The following is a 15668-nucleotide window of genomic DNA, read 5'->3' as shown; positions in this document are numbered from 1 at the left end:
TCGGATAGGGGGTAACAAACTATCCCCACCCCTCACAGATTCTCTGGCCACCGATACAGCTGATTTGTCTGCTGTCACCAGCGGGACCTGCTGGGCGACTTGCTGGGGAGCTGGTACCCCCAAATGAGTGGAATCTGGAAGATTGTTAACTCCAGTTGCGCCCTTAACAGGGCCCTTGGCGACAACCGGGGGCTGGGCTGGGGCTTTTGGGGCCTGAACTGGGACCTTCGATGGAGGGGCTGACTTAGCATGGATCTGCGAAGGCCCTGGCTCAACTTTGTCAGCAAACAAAGACTCAAGGTTCCCCAGCCTTTGTTCCACCCTCTTCAGGATGTCCAGAATTGGTTGCATGAATGATCTAAGAAGATGCTCAAGTGGTCCACAGAAGGTGTTGGACAATAAATCTTTCTCTTGAGGGGGGAGGGATGACCTTAATTCACATACTAAATCAATGACAGGCCTTGATACTGCTGTGGCCAGAACCTCTATGGTTGGTGATGCCGGCACCACAGAGGTAGAAGAAGCTACCACAGGACTATCTTTATCCTTATACTTGGATCCAGCTGTAACATTCGATTTTAATGATTTACCAAATTCTGAGTGGCTAAGCTTGCTTCTCTGTGGACCCCCCACCCCTCTTCTCCGTTTGGCCGGAGGGGGCCCATGAGCTTTAGATACATTAGGCATATTGGCTTTTTTTTAGATGACTCCCTGACTAAAAGAGAGGACATGTTAGATACATTTGAGCCTGGTTTGGAGATACCACGGAGCCCCACAATAGGTATAGGTGTTGCGTTAACAACGACTGGGTTGGGGGGAACGTCTCTTAAGAGTAGGGGAAATGTGTCCAGGGACAGTGGGTCCTCACTAGCAGGGACTGAAGCAGAATCCTGCAAAGTACAATGAGGTATCAGTTCCAACGGGGGTGTAATTTTCATATTTTCGATGGAGCGACGTCGCTCAGATCTACGATCAGCCAACTCTATATCCTTGTCCATCTCCATGGATGATCTCAAGAAATAGCCCTCTAGAGTTCCTTTACAACTACTCCCCGCTGAGGACGATTTATCATCTGTAGAAGTCATGGTAAAAAGTCCTACCTTCCCGTTGGCCTAGATGGCTATCACAGATGAACGAGGGGTATCCCGTCCCGTCCGCCTCCGTCCCCGGACGGCCACAGACGGCCCGCCCTTTGCCCGGGCTTCGCCCGGCGAGCCCGCGCGCGTAGACCCGCGACACGGGCGCAAACGCAAGTTTATAGCGCCTCCGGGCGCCAAGGGTGAAGTATTCGGCGCCGCAGCAATGCCCCCTGGGAAGGCTAGTCCTCCGCTCGGCGGCTGCTAAGATCAGCTGTGCGGCGGCGGGAGGACTAGCGCTGGTGCAGAAGTAAGGGGCCAACGAAGTTTGCAGGGCGGGAGCAGCCTCAGGTAGAGTCAGGAATCAAAATGCAGAACACATTAGGAAGCACAAACAGTGTCTGAGACACTGTTGTACATTCCTATTTGCGACTCGCAAATTGTGAGTCAGAAAACGACATCATTTGCGACTTGCAAATCGGTAGGGTTGTACATCTGGCCCCAAGTTTGTTGTGTTTGTATGCTTGCTCACCGGTAGAGACTCCTTGTGGTGTGGCATAGGACTCGGCTATGAGCTGCGAATTACTCACATAAGAGTCAGACTAAGGATGGCTCTTCTTTGAGAGAGGCCAAATTGCTATTTTTCACTCTATTCATCAAGATAGCTCAGTGAGTTGAACGTTAGCCCCTGACACATGTCATGATCTGCAAGTCATAATTTGGGATGCCGCCAAGGCCAACTTAGCCTTCTAAGGTTGGTAACCCAAGTACCATTAAATAGAGTAATAGTAACACCTGTTTATAGTGTTTAGAAGCAGCAGAAGAGTGATAGAAAGCGCTGCACAACTAATGAGTAATTTTAAGAGCTGTGAATCTTCTTTTAATTCAGGAGTCTGTGGATGAAAATTTGATAGAGGGCCCTCGGCAGCTTCTGATGGAGTCTCCTTTGGGGCGAGGTGGCCCTTCTTCTTTGATGTTTGAATGTAGCGCCTATCTTTACCGATCATGATAGCGCCAATGTAATTCAAAGGTGGCAGTATAATCGTAAACATGATGTATGCCGGGGTGCTCATAAGTTGCATCATGCCGTCCAGATGAACCACAAACTTTCGTGAGAAGTGTAGGTGCTCCCAAGTAGTGGGGGATGTGGTCAACTCAGGCAGAAGTAGACCAATCAGCAGTGGGCAGGGCAATTCCCAACAATTCATGCCAAACCCCAAGCTCGTGCCATTCACGTGAACCATGGGAAAACATTTACTCCTTGATCCCAGACTCTGGGGCAAAGGAATGGACTCAAAAGGGGCAGAGTAAAGAGGAGCAGAGTCTGAAAGTCAATGTATACATTTATTGTTTAAACTCTGCCCTAAAGAAATTGACAGCAGGGACAACAGTCACAGATGGGTGGATTTGTTTAATTGACCACAAACAGACTGCATTTAAAAATGTTCTACACGACTAAGGCACCTCCTGCGAAGATCTTTTTGGACCTAGCAAGTTCCAGGGTAGAACAGCAGTAAGATAACTGGTGGTTGATACACTTGCTGGAGAGATCTTATGTAGTCCAGTCACAGGTTTGACTCAAAAAATGTCATGGGAGCTTAGTGGTCCTGATGTAAAGCCCAGCGTGTAGCGTGCAGGCCACAGATGTGTGTTTTACACAGAGTTCACTGATGGAACACAGCTTTTTCTGCAGGGATCCATGTGTTACCTACAGGTCACATTCAGTGCTTTGTGGTAAAGTTTGGTGCACTTAGGGGCATATGTATTAAAAAAACGCTTTGCGAGTCCTTAATAACGATTTTTAGCGAATCGCTATTAAGGACTCGCAAAATGCAATGTATATAGGAATCGCAATAATAATTGGGGATCCTTAATATTCGTTAATTGTGAATCGCAATTTACGATTCACAATTAAGGAATACCTTCCCATTCCTACGGGCCTACGGGCCCATAGGAATGAATGGGAAGACATTCGCAATTTGCGAGTACCCATTAGGTACACGCAAATAGCGAATGCAATTTCAAGGGTACAAGAGTGTCAAAAGGACACCCTGTTGCACCCCTGAAATATGTATGTGTGCACATGTGGTGCACATACATGCCCTAAGGGACATATATGTGCGCCACATGCCACTTTGAAAAATGCAAAAAAGTGAAATTTTCAAAGAAATCCCAAATAAACACCAACTTGAAGTTGGTGGTATTTTGCGATTTCTTAGGGTAAAATCGCACAACTTGGGTGCTTCCTGGATTGCATTTAAGGAATCGCAATTTGCGATTCCTTAAATGCATTCGCAAAATAGAAAATCGCAAATTTTGCGAATCCCTATATTGCGAGGGCCTTTTGGGATGATACATCCCAAAAGGCTTTTTCCCGTTCGCCAACTTGCCGATGCTGAGAATCGGCCCGTTTGCGAACAGGAAAAGAGCTTGATACATATGCCTCTTAGAGTCTTTTGAACTAGCACCGAGGAGCTACACGCCAACTTCAAGGCAAACCCGTATGTCCTACCAATTCATTTTCTCACTGTTTCTTATGCTATGGTTCCTAAAGACTCGTTTGAGTAGTAATAACACTTTAACTAGTGCTAATTAAATGATTATTATTGTAATTACTCATATATACTGATGTGTCTCACATTCTTACAGTGTATACATATCATTATAACCGCATTTGGAAAAGTAAAATAAAACAAGCATTTACAATGCAACGGTTTCGCCTTTGTAAAAGTTTGAGCTACTGGCATTGTAAATGACAAATTTTGTATTTATGTGTTGGTTTTGAAAGCAGATAAATAAATGGCATTGTCATTTACAATGCCAATAGCTTAATCTTACAAATGTGAGACCTATTGCAGCTGCATCAGACCCCACTACACATCTATCCAGTACTACAACACACGTGCAGCTGTGTCACCATTAAAGTGTTACAAAGCACCATAGACAACTGCACCAGCCATCGCACCCTGAAGGAGCCCCAGTCAGCACCCCCCAGCTATGCACCAGTGTTCTTCCACTGCACGACACCCCATCTGTGCATTAGTGCACCAGCCATCGCACCCTGCAGGAGCCCCAGCACCCCCAACAGCTTCTAAGCAGTCCAAAAACTTAGCAGCTCTAAGCATATGAGATATCAATGATAGCTAAAGCTGTCTGGAGGCAAGACCCAGAAGAGCATCTCGGCCAATCAAATTAAAATGTCCTTTCAGAATTGGATTATCCCACCATCTGTCACCATAGAATTGTGCTCTACAGATCGACACTAGACCACAAAAGGATTTCAAGTTGCACCAAACCACTGTTTTCTTTTTGAAGTAGGTTCATGGTTTCGATTATGATATACCGCACAGAGAATTATCCTTCAGCTTTTCTATTTGCTGCAAAAACGTATAACGTTTTAGGTATCAAACTTGGGAAAGATGGAGATTTTAGCCTGACATTTGTTGTGCCTGCTCTCATTTAAGCTGGCGGGAACGGGCACACATGGACAGCGGGAGGGGGGGGGCAGGAAAGGCACGGACAGCGGGAGGGAGGCGGGAAAGGACAGCGGGAGGGGGCGGGAACACGAACAGCGGGAGGGGGGGGGCAGGAACTTCCCCCCATAGAGGTTGATCAGGAGCCGCCCCAACCCAGAGCAATTCAAGTGAAGCAACAGCGTGCGCCATTTTAGACTGCGAGAAATGGGTTAGAACAAGTGACCGGATCTATATACCAACCCCCACTCTGAAGCACAAAGTAACAAACGCGGTCTTCCGGTATACTGCAAAAGGGCACGCGGGAGGTGCTCCATGGCAACCATCCCGGAAAAAACACTACGACAGTTAGAACGCAACAATCCCCGCCTAGAAGTAGTTCGAGTGAACGGTACAAACACCATTGCTATAACTACGTCCAGCAAACAACGCCTCTTCACCCATACACCACCCGTACAGTCGTAACAAGGACTTGTCCAATCATTCGTCTCAATAATATTAGGTGCGTCATTTGTGGTGGTTTGCGAAGATAGAAGCAATACGCGCATAAGTTGGGCAGGATCATGTTTTTTGGAAGGAATTCTAAACTCAAACAAAACCTTTCAATAAATATTTAGCCAACATACAACCAGAATTACACATAGACTTAAAATGGCGCGCGTGACTATGTGAGGAAACTATTGCCAACGACATCAAACAGCAAAATATCATACCCTCGTCTACCATTGTAACCCGTTGCCTCCATCGCAAGAAACCCCCTCGGACACGCTGCAACCCCACGGACAAAAATGTTAGGGTCAGAAAGGTGACTCACCTGAGCAGTAAGGGACACGTCCACCACCCCGAACGACCAAAGGAGAAAGAGAGAAGACGAGCAAAAAAATAAGCCCCGCCCACCGCCGCATGACGATCGCAAGGGGGCGGGATGAGTAAAAATCGCGGGAACGCCCACGAATCTGCTCCGGCAATGACGGACAGATCGCTCTTCCAATGGCTAGCCTCCATTTACGGAGCTAGCCAATGGAAGAGAAGGCGGGACCAAAGCCAGTACTGTTCTAACATTAGATTTCGCCTGCGCGAACGCTGCTGCGCAGCGGACGCCAGGCGAAATCTAAAAACTGCTCCAAATCACAGCTTCTCTTTAATCACATGTGCAGTGCCAAGCTGAGTGTTTTTTGTTTCCATAATGGTATTGGTATCAAGGTGTCACTCCAGACCTCTCAAAAAATAGACTGAGGTACCTGAGCTCCCCCCTCTGTCTGCTGCTAGAACTCTAGATGAAGGCAGTGAGGAGCTGAGAAAGACACTATGGGAGGATGCGGAGCCCTGCAAGGTTGGGAGTGGGTGGAGAAACAGAAGTCTCTATGCGCCCCCTCTTTTTCAGACCAAGACCGAGATCTTGGATCTACCCTCTCACTTTGCTCCTGCCCTTGAGTCAGGACCTCCCAGTCCAGGTGGATAGCTGTTCTTCTTGACATCAAGTCTCAGGTGTCCAGGAGGTCTCAGCGCGTGCTAGGTCTGGTGGCTTAGTGGGGTCCTATGTTTGATCTCATGGCCACAGGTTCAAATCCCGGTCATCCACTCAGCCTATAGAAAAATTTGTAACTATCTATTGGCTAGAAGTGAGGTCGACATGTCGTGGACCACAGCAAGGTACCGACGGAAAGAGCGGGCCTCAACCACCGAGCGATTGCCGGGTGAGGTGAGGCTTACCCCCACAAAACGCTAGGATGAAGAATTAACTACACATACATGGAATACATGTCTGGTAGGGTGGTATCATACCACTGATTCACCTTTCTTCATTTAAATTTATTAGAGTAATATTTTTCACTTATGGTTTTCCTTGCAGTAGCACATCTTCACTTTAAGGTCCTGAAGAAAGCCGAGCTAATAAACTATACGGCTGAAACATGTCGACCTCACTTCTAGCCAATAGATAGTTACAAATGTTTCTATACTATCAGGCGGTTTTTATCACATGGCATTAGGACAATTCCGAATAAACATATTTTTTGTCTTTCTAGTCATTTTTATTACACACACGGTTATCACTTGCACTGCACTTCATCAGTCCTTACATACCCTGAACAAACAAAGTGGCTGAGTTTCTATTGGGAGTAGGAGGTCTATTAGCTTTGAACATCAGCCTTGGCATCATCTTGGCTACAGGTGACCCCTCTCCCTTGGTTTTCCAGACGACGAAGTTCCGCCAAATGGGTGGGCTCATGGAAACTATACTCAGGCCCGGGATTGGACAAGCTATGTAATATTGGTGAACTGTACCTGCTCCTACATTGGTGGTCTCTCTATCACACCAAATTAGACCATTTTACTCCTTGTAGTTAGTTAGGTTTGCATCTAGGGGTATGGAGTAAATTTGGTCTTTAAACATTGTCCCCCAGACCCTCCCCTACCCTTTTTGTTGTTAAGTAATAAATCTCTCCAACCACCTTCTTGTATAAGCAGTGAATTATTTTATTCATAGAACTAAGACAAATGATGCATCTCGCCAGCTGACCAGACTCCAACTGGCAAGTCTGGAATGCAAGTTGGCTGATGTCAGGCATTGGAACAATATAACATTCTGAAAGGACAGGAAAAGTGCAACATAAAGAAAGGGCTAAATAGAATTATCACTAATGTAAGATTATATTTACAACAGAATCCTCTGCCAATGTGTCCACCAGAGCAACAAAAAGGTAGTACCAACAACTGCATCCCACTTAATCAATCAATCAGGTGGCTTGTAAAGAGCGACTACTCACCCAAAAAAGGTCTCAAGGTGCCGGCACTGGTCCTCACACAATGCCCACAGGAAGGCAAGAACTCTGGAAGAATCCATGAGAAAAATTACAGTGATCAGTGCAAAGAACTGACTGTCAGTGACTCAAACAGCGTGAACCTAGCTACAAAGCAGAGGAGCAATGTGCGCCGTGTGGGGCGGAGTTTACAGTGAGTAGTGCAGAAGAATGGGAGTTGGAAGACAGGAGCTACGAACCACCATCAAGAGCGGGTGCACACTGGAAAGGGCCAGGCAACAAGGGAGAGAAGAAGCACTGGGAGTGGGATGAGACGCAGAGGGGGTGAGTCAGGGGGTGGCCCAGCATCTTGCGGATACCCTTGTTTCTTTAAGAGATGGGGTCTCAGGTGGTTGTGGAAGTGGAGAACAGATGACAGACTATGACTTGCCACCACTTGAACGTGAGGAATGGAAGAAGCGCTAATTGACACAGAAAGCCTGCCCCGCAAGACTGTGAGGTAACAAGGATTCATAAGGGAACAAAGAAAGTACATGTCAAAACCAGCCTCTGTGGTCAATGCTCTGATAAGAGAAGACATCTTATGCAATATCTGGGTTGCCATGTCAGCACCTATGGAAAGCATACTGGTGCTGAACACAGAAGCTAAACAGGAACCTGGGTGCTGGAGGGGCGAGGAATACAGCGAAGGCCACATGATGGAAATTGAGTTTCTACATAACTCGCTGTAAATCGCCAGGAATGGTCATAGGCCACCGTACCCACCAAATTGGGTATCTAGCAGGGGAAAGAGACGGGTTAGGAATATGGGGACCATGAATCGCACCGCCAAAGGCTAATTGCGATGACCCTAAGAGCTGAAACCGTAAGTTAGTATACTGACATCCTAAAAAGGTCCCTTCGCATTGTGAAATCGAGATGTCGCTACTTACATCAAAAGCAAGTACTGTGACGATGAAGAGTAGACCAAGTGTAAGGGAGGCTAGTTTTATCTAACCAGTCACTCGCTTCGGTGTTAAACCCACTTGGTTAACCACCCATCTCTGTGGTCACCGTTGATTGCCCGGTGGTCAGTGTGCCAACTGGGAAAGCGTGGGGTTACACTTCATTTCATATTGGGGCGCCTTGCACTGGACACAGCTTCTTTGTGGGGCTGTGCAGAGATGCCAGCCTCTCACAGTCCGTCCATGAGCAGAACAGCAGTGCCCATTGAGGGCACCGGGGATCCCCAGGGGCTGGCACACGGCGGAGCACAGTGCACTCTCTGTCTGCATGCCTCGCTGTTTTAGACCCACATGTGTTTATTTTTCTCGTGCAACAAAATCCTTTTGTTTTTCTTAACTTCCACGAGAGTAGAATTCAGAGAAAAAATATATATGAATATATATATGCATATATGTATACAATTTTTTTTATTCAGAGAATAAAAAATAAAAATATATATTTTTATTCAGAGAATAATATATATATATATATATATATATATATATATATATATATATATATATATATATATATATATATATATTATTTTTTTATTCTCTGAATTCGACTGTCGTAGGCGGTGGAGTCGAAGATGTGCGTGTATTCAGCAGAATTGCAGGCTGCTTTTCAGCAGCTGGCTGGTGGGGGCTGGTCCAGGGCTGTGGGACAGCTCTATGGGAGAGGTGTAATTACACCCCGGTTTACAGCCCCTCATAAGCCCGGGATTCCTGCTCATGAGCCTCCCAGAGCTGCGCCTCCAGGCCGCAACACGCGCCCCCTCGTAGCCTAAACAACTGCGCAGCACAAACATCCGGGCCCCGGCGGCCAGGTGCGCGTGCAGCCGGCCAGGCCCGCCTCGCGCGCCGGCCCCCAGGGAGCCCCCCGACCCCGAACAACACGCTTATTTTTCGGAATATGCGGGGGGGATGCCAAGAGAGACGAGCCACGGGGGCTGGCTGGACTGAGGAGGCCTGAAAGTTGCTGAATAGCTGCGAGAGCCCCCAGGGCCCGGCTGTGGGCCGCGAGCCATGCCCTGCCCCCCTCCCGCAGCAGCTGGAGCAGAGCACAGGGGGGAGCCTGTCTCTGGAAACCTCATACCTCCGCCGAGCCCCAGGCAAGGTAGCCCGTGGCCACCTCAGGCTGCCGGGACCAGGTGCAGAGCACAGGACGGGGCTTTCCAAGGAGTCTGACGCTGCATTTTAGCCTAAAAAACGGAATTAAGGGACTGTCGAGGGTGAGACAGCGACAAAAGAAATGCATCTGTCTTTAAATCTTATAAAGCTGATATAAAGACACAATTTGAGGTGAGTTTGGAGAGAGAGGACAAAAAGAAGAAACTGTTTTTACAAAAAAATTTGTTGGAGGAGGTTTTGGAGACAGCAAGAAAGAAACATTATTTGAGAATATTTTGAAGACAGCACGAAGAGAAAAAAAGCCAAAAATTGCCTCACACTTTTTTGGTGGAGACATATCTAAGATGGACAGCAGCCTCTAACTCAAGCCGGAGACAGCAAGAAAGAAACCTTATTTGAGAATATTTTGAAGACAGGAAGTAGAGAAAAAAGCCCACCACTGCCTCACACTTTTTTTTGTGGAGACATCCAAGATGGACAGCAGGCCCTAACTCAAGCCGGTCAACGGTTGACAGTGTGTGTATTGGACGAGACGCTAATGTTACGTTATACCTAGGATTGCGACAAGTCGAAGATAATATCAAACTATCCATTTAGCTTTACTAACATCGTGTTGAGTAAAAGTGGAAAGAAGGAGGATCTGAAGAAGGCGGTGAATGGTGCGGTGGATTCCACCAGGATCAGTCCCATGCTTGGAATAGGGGAGTCCTCTCTGCATCTTGGAACGATAGGGCGACAGGTGCAACTTGAGCCATCTGGCCTGGAACCAGCCAGGATCTTGTGTCGACCTCCAGAGGAGAAAAGCAAGTATTGATTTAGGGACCCTGCCAGCTGTCAAGTTTCTGAGTCTGCATAAAACTGGCATTGACCAGGAACACATTTTATTTTGAAGGCACTTGGAGTGGTGACTTGTGGATACCTGTCCATTCTGGGCCTACTGCTTGATTGGGCACTATTGACTGTAGAGGCACCAGAATTATCTCATGATGGGTCTACTTACTGCCCTCTCGTTCATGGTTCTGGGCACCATGGTGGCACCGGCCCACATGTTCCCTTTCATCCTGACCCAACTCAGCACCAGGAAGACCAGCTGCAAGGCCATCCCCAGCAGCATGAACCTGTGCCACGGCGTGGGGTACAGCGAGATGAGGCTGCCCAACCTCCTCGGCCACGACACCCTGAAGGAGGCCAGCCAGCAGGCAGGCTCCTGGGTGCCCCTGCTCTCCAAGCAATGCCACAAGGACACCAAGAAGTTCCTGTGCTCGCTCTTCGCCCCGGTCTGCATCAGCGAGCTGGACATGCCCGTCTTCCCCTGCAGGATGCTCTGCGAGGAGGTGCGGGATGGGTGCCTGCCGGTCATGGCGGCCTTCGGCTTCCCCTGGCCAGAGATGTTCAACTGCAGTCAATTTCCACCGGGGAACGAGCTTTGCATCCCAACGGCTGACTCTGAAGACCAGATGGCAGTGGCGAGGAATGGTGAGTGAGGGTGGGACCATTGCTTTGTATGACCTAATGTTTAAAATGGTAAGGGCGCGTAGAGGCGAAATTGGTAGGTGGCACTAAGGGTCATCACCCACAAAACAAAATGCAGAAGTCTCCAACTCTCCGGTGTCTGGTGTCTCTTCCTGGTGGTTATTCACCTGCTAAGGTCCACTGGATAGACTTGGGGTGAAGTGGGATTTGTTGCAAAGCTTTTTGCTCTCAATTCTCTTCTCATGTTCTGATAGACAGGGGAATGAGACCCCTTAGTTGTGTCCCTACAAATGTAAATCTGCTCCTAGCATTAAAATATGGGAGAGGATGTGGGCTAACGGGCAGAGCTGCTGACTTTGGAGCTGGGGAACCAGGTTTCAGTCTCAGCGTTGGCTCAACACTCTGTGGTTCTGGGCAAATCACGGAATCTCACTGTGCCTACCAAAAATGAATGTGTGCATCAGTAATGTAACTGGTGGTCATGTAATGCGCTCCAATACGTTCGGGTTGAGTTTGTGCTATATAAAACTGCAAAAACCCCAAAAAATATATATACATATTCCCTGGTGGTATATTGGATGGGGGAGTCCACTGGATCTGAAGCTCAGGGGGAGCAGTGGCATCTGCAGAGAACCTGGAGGTGGTCTGCTGGCATCAGATGTGAAACATGAACAAGCCAAAGCAACCTTTCATTTTTCCAAGCCTCATAAAATGAGTGCCATTAATGTGACCCAACAGGAAATTCGATTTGTAGTGTGCACTAACTAAATAAAAAAGATTATTCATGGGATCATTAGTAGTTTTATTTGTGGCCAGGGAGGGGGGTGAGGCAAGGGCAGCTCCTTTCTTTTCCCTGAGAAACATCTAATCTAGAGGGGTGTTGTCCTCCACCTACTGCAGGGCTTGGCTTCATACAGTGCCTTAAATGGGCAGGTGCTGTCCGGTACTGAGTATGTGCACGTCCTTCATTTGAAAGGGAGAGTACCTGCACTTCTCAGCCCTGCTGCAACACATGTAATGGGACTTTACCAGCACTTCTCATGAGCTAACAGGTACCGTGGCTCGTGAGTGCCTGCACTTTTATATTTCCATGTAAAGTGCTGGGTTTCAGAGAGGCATGGAGGAGTCTTCCCTTCTAAAATGTGCCCTTTATTCGTGTGAGGGGGGCCGCAGTGCGGAGATCGAAGATGTGCACCCCCCTACCAGCCTGTGACCCTGGGCGGGGAGCAGACAGCTGTTGCAGGATACTGTCACGTGCTTAGGGCTTTGTTGGGCTGAGCACCGGTTGTGCCAGAGTAATTGGTTCCTGTGGGTCAGTGACTGTCATTCACCACCAAGATGTCCACTGGTCTATTGGCTAAATTACAACAAGATGATTATACGTGTGAACCATCAGTCACACCTTTGTTAGGTGTGGCACAGCCAAGAAGACCTTTTGATTTTACGAAATTTGTATATAAGATATACTTTCCTAAAGGGACTTTCAGCCAGTCCTTTTCATCCCTTGTTCTGTTGTTGTGGCATTTACATTTCTCTTCCGCCTTCTGCAGCAGCGTGCAGCATGGGGCAAGCATGGGGCATTGGCTGCCCTCACGGTGAGTGACAGGCTGCTGTTCCTTCACAATGAGCACGTGCACACACAAATAGTTCCCCTAATGCCAGAGGCTGCTATGACAGCGTGTGCTTTTTGACACCAAAAAGTATTTTTGATCTTAGTCGTGTTTTTAATAGGCACAAGGCCCTGGCAGCGCCTCCACTAACAAAGCTTTTCAAAAGGTATGACAAAACAAAACAAGCATTGGCAAAGCCAATAGATCAAGCACTGAATGCACGACCTATTGGCTTTGCCAATGCTTGTTAGAGATGTCCCGCAAACCTTACCTACGTTGACTTGAGTTGAAATAACGGTGGAGCCAAATGTGATTCTGTTATCGGTTACATGGACTTCATGAAAAAGCTCCCCGTGGAGCCCCCGCACCCCCATTTCTAAACACTGGATCCTAAGCATTTGCCTCCAGGTCACCGGACACCTGGGGGGAGGGGGGGGGGGGGTTGTAGAGTTCCATATAGAGGTTGTGAGTCAACATAATGTGTTTTCAAGAGTGACTGCGATTGTATACATTTCAGATAGGTTTGAGGCTAGAATCAGCGTTAGCCTCCCCCTTGAGCTCGTGCTAGCTGGAGTTTTTAAGGACAGCCCAGTTTCTGCGTAAAAGAAGCACAGTGTGATCTTGGGCGGATCTTGTGCAGAGCAGTTCTCCACCACCAGTTCTCAGCTGCATATTTGAAGTGCCCCCCACGGGGAAGATCCAGGTGGATCACAAAACTCTTTTTTTACCCTGTGTTTTGCGCATTTGTACCTTTCTACCAGGAGCCATATAGCTATCGAGTTTAACGCGCCTTTCGTCCATAAAATGGTGCCTGGGAGGGTGGGGGCGGGGGAGTGAGGGGGCTTTACACTGAAATGCTGGCCAGCTTGAACTTTCCATGGCTGTGCCTTGTGCCACATGAATGTTCTGAAGTCCTAAAACCGTAAACCTGGTATTGACGAGCTGTGAGGAATAAACGAGGGTCTGAATCCCCAACTAACTAACACAGGAACTCTTTATTCTTAGGCTTAAATGACACCCATTGCCACCAACACCCCCCCCCCCCCCCAACACACCGGTGACTCTGGTAAGAGAGCAGCCGGAGACCGCCAGGTGTCTTCTGATAGCTCAGATTTAGACTAGATCACAGGTGTAGGGTGTCTTGTCCAGGGGCCTCAAGGCAGGGAAGGGACTGTGACCGCTTGCCCCTCTCAGAGGCCTGGTGGTCACAGCTCCGGAGTCCAGGGGTGCAGAAGTTTAGGGATTTGGATCAAACTGTAATTGAATTGCAGATGGTTCATGGGGGTGAACTTGACCCACTGTTAGCATCAGTCAGTGAGTGGGACTGGCAAAGAGTGAGGCGAAGCTCCAAGGTGTGAGATTCACAGCCAACAAGGAGTGAGATTTGAGGCGTCCACTATAGAGACCCCCTATAGGGACCCACAAACCGTGCCGCCATGTCTCTGAGCCTGCTCTCTTTACCTCCTTAGCTTCTACCTGCTCTCTTGAGCTCCTCAGCTCTGCCTCCTTTATTTACATGCTTAGCCCTTGGTCTCTTTAGCTTCTTCTCTTCTGCCTTCTCTTTAGCTCCTTATCTTCTGCCTGCTCTCTTGAGCTCCTTAGCTTCCGTCTGTTTCTTTAGCTGCTTAGCTGCTTAGCTGCTGCCTGCTCTCAGCTCCTTAATTTACGCCTGCTGTCTTTAACTCATTAGCTTATGCCTGCTCTCTTTACCTCCTTAGCTTCTGCCTGCTTTCTTTAGCTCCTTAGATTCTGCCTGCTCTTTAGCTGCTTGGCTTCTGTCTGCTCTCTTTAGCCCTTTAGCTTCTGTCTGCTTAGCTTCTGCCTGCTCTCTTTAGCTCCTTAGTTCCTGCCTGTTCTTTATCTCATTAGCCTCTGCCTGCTCTTTAGCTGCTTGGCTTCTGTCTGCTCTCTTTAGCCCTTTAGCTTCTGTCTGCTTAGCTTCTGCCTGCTCTCTTTAGCTCCTTAGTTCCTGCCTGTTCTTTATCTCATTAGCCTCTGCCTGCTCTTTAGCTGCTTGGCTTCTGTCTGCTCTCTTTAGCCCTTTAGCTTCTGTCTGCTTAGCTTCTGCCTGCTCTCTTTAGCTCCTTAGTTCCTGCCTGTTCTTTATCTCATTAGCCTCTGCCTGCTCTTTAGCTGCTTGGCTTCTGTCTGCTCTCTTTAGCCCTTTAGCTTCTGTCTGCTTAGCTTCTGCCTGCTCTCTTTAGCTCATTAGTTCCTGCCTGTTCTCTTTATCTCCTTAGCTTCCGCTTGCTCTCTTTAGCTCCTTATCTTCTTCCCGTTCTTTAGCTGCTTAGCGTCTGCCAGCTTTCTTTAGCTCCATATCTTCTGCCTGCTCTCTGTACCTCCTTATCTTCTGCCTGTTCTTTAGCTGCTAAGCTTCTGCCTGCTCTCTTTAGCTCCTTATCGTCTGCCTGTTCTCTGTGCCTCCTTATCTTTTGCCTGTTCTTTAGCTGCTAAACTTCTACCTGCTCTCTTTAGCTCCTTATCGACTGCCTGCTCTCTTTATCTCCTTAGCTTCTGCCTGCTCGCTTAAGCTCCTTAGGTTCTGCTTGTTCTCTTGAGCTCCTTATTGTCTGCTTGCTTTCTTTAGCTCATTAGCTTCTGCCTGCTCTCATTAGTTCCTTATCTTCTGCCTGATCTTTAGCTGCTTCACTTCTGCCTGCTCTCGTTAGCTCCTTATCTTCTGCCTGCTCTTTAGCTGCTTAGCTTCTGCCTGCTCTCTTTAGCTCCTTATCTTCTGCCTGCTCTTTAGCTGCTTAGCTTCTGCCTGCTCTCTTTAGCTCCTTATATTCTGCCTGCTCTATAGCTGCTTAGCTTCTGCCTGCTCTCTTTAGCTTCTTAGCTTCGGTCTGCTCTTTATCTCATTATCTTCTGCCTGCTCTTTAGCTGTTTACCTGCTGCCTGCTCCCTTAAGCTCCTTAGCTTCTGCCTGCTGCCTTTAGCTCCTTAGCTTCTACCTGCTCTCTTTAGCTCATTAGCTTCTGCCTGCTCTTTTATGCTCCTTGCCTCCTGCCTGCTCTCTTGAGCTCCTTAGCTTCTGCCTGCTCTTTAGCTTCTGCCTGCTCTCTTTAGTTCATTAGCTTCTGCCTGCTCTCTTTAGCTTCTGCCTGCTCTTTGGCTCATTAGCTTCTGCCTGCTCTCATTAGCTCCTTACCTT

The 15668-nt window shown here is 48.0% G+C and overlaps 1 protein-coding gene and 1 long non-coding RNA gene across 2 annotated transcripts in view; one reads left to right on the top strand and one right to left on the bottom strand.

Moving 5' to 3' along the window:
• LOC144773954 (uncharacterized) overlaps positions 1 to 15668 on the bottom strand; it is a 200848-nt gene that overhangs the window by 105473 nt on the left and 79707 nt on the right. The gene's annotated exons all lie outside the window — the stretch shown is intronic.
• Positions 8957 to 15668, top strand: part of LOC144773544 (secreted frizzled-related protein 2-like) — a 33408-nt gene continuing 26696 nt past the window's right edge. The window contains exon 1 of the mRNA XM_078658626.1: positions 8957 to 10904. Within this exon, the coding sequence (XP_078514752.1) occupies positions 10412 to 10904 (493 nt within the window). The 5' untranslated portion in view covers positions 8957 to 10411. The remainder of the gene's footprint in view (positions 10905 to 15668) is intronic.

This window comes from Lissotriton helveticus, chromosome 8 (assembly GCF_964261635.1).
Source record: "Lissotriton helveticus chromosome 8, aLisHel1.1, whole genome shotgun sequence".
NCBI classification, from domain to species: domain Eukaryota; kingdom Metazoa; phylum Chordata; class Amphibia; order Caudata; family Salamandridae; genus Lissotriton; species Lissotriton helveticus.
This window is presented reverse-complemented; position numbering and strand designations above follow the sequence as displayed.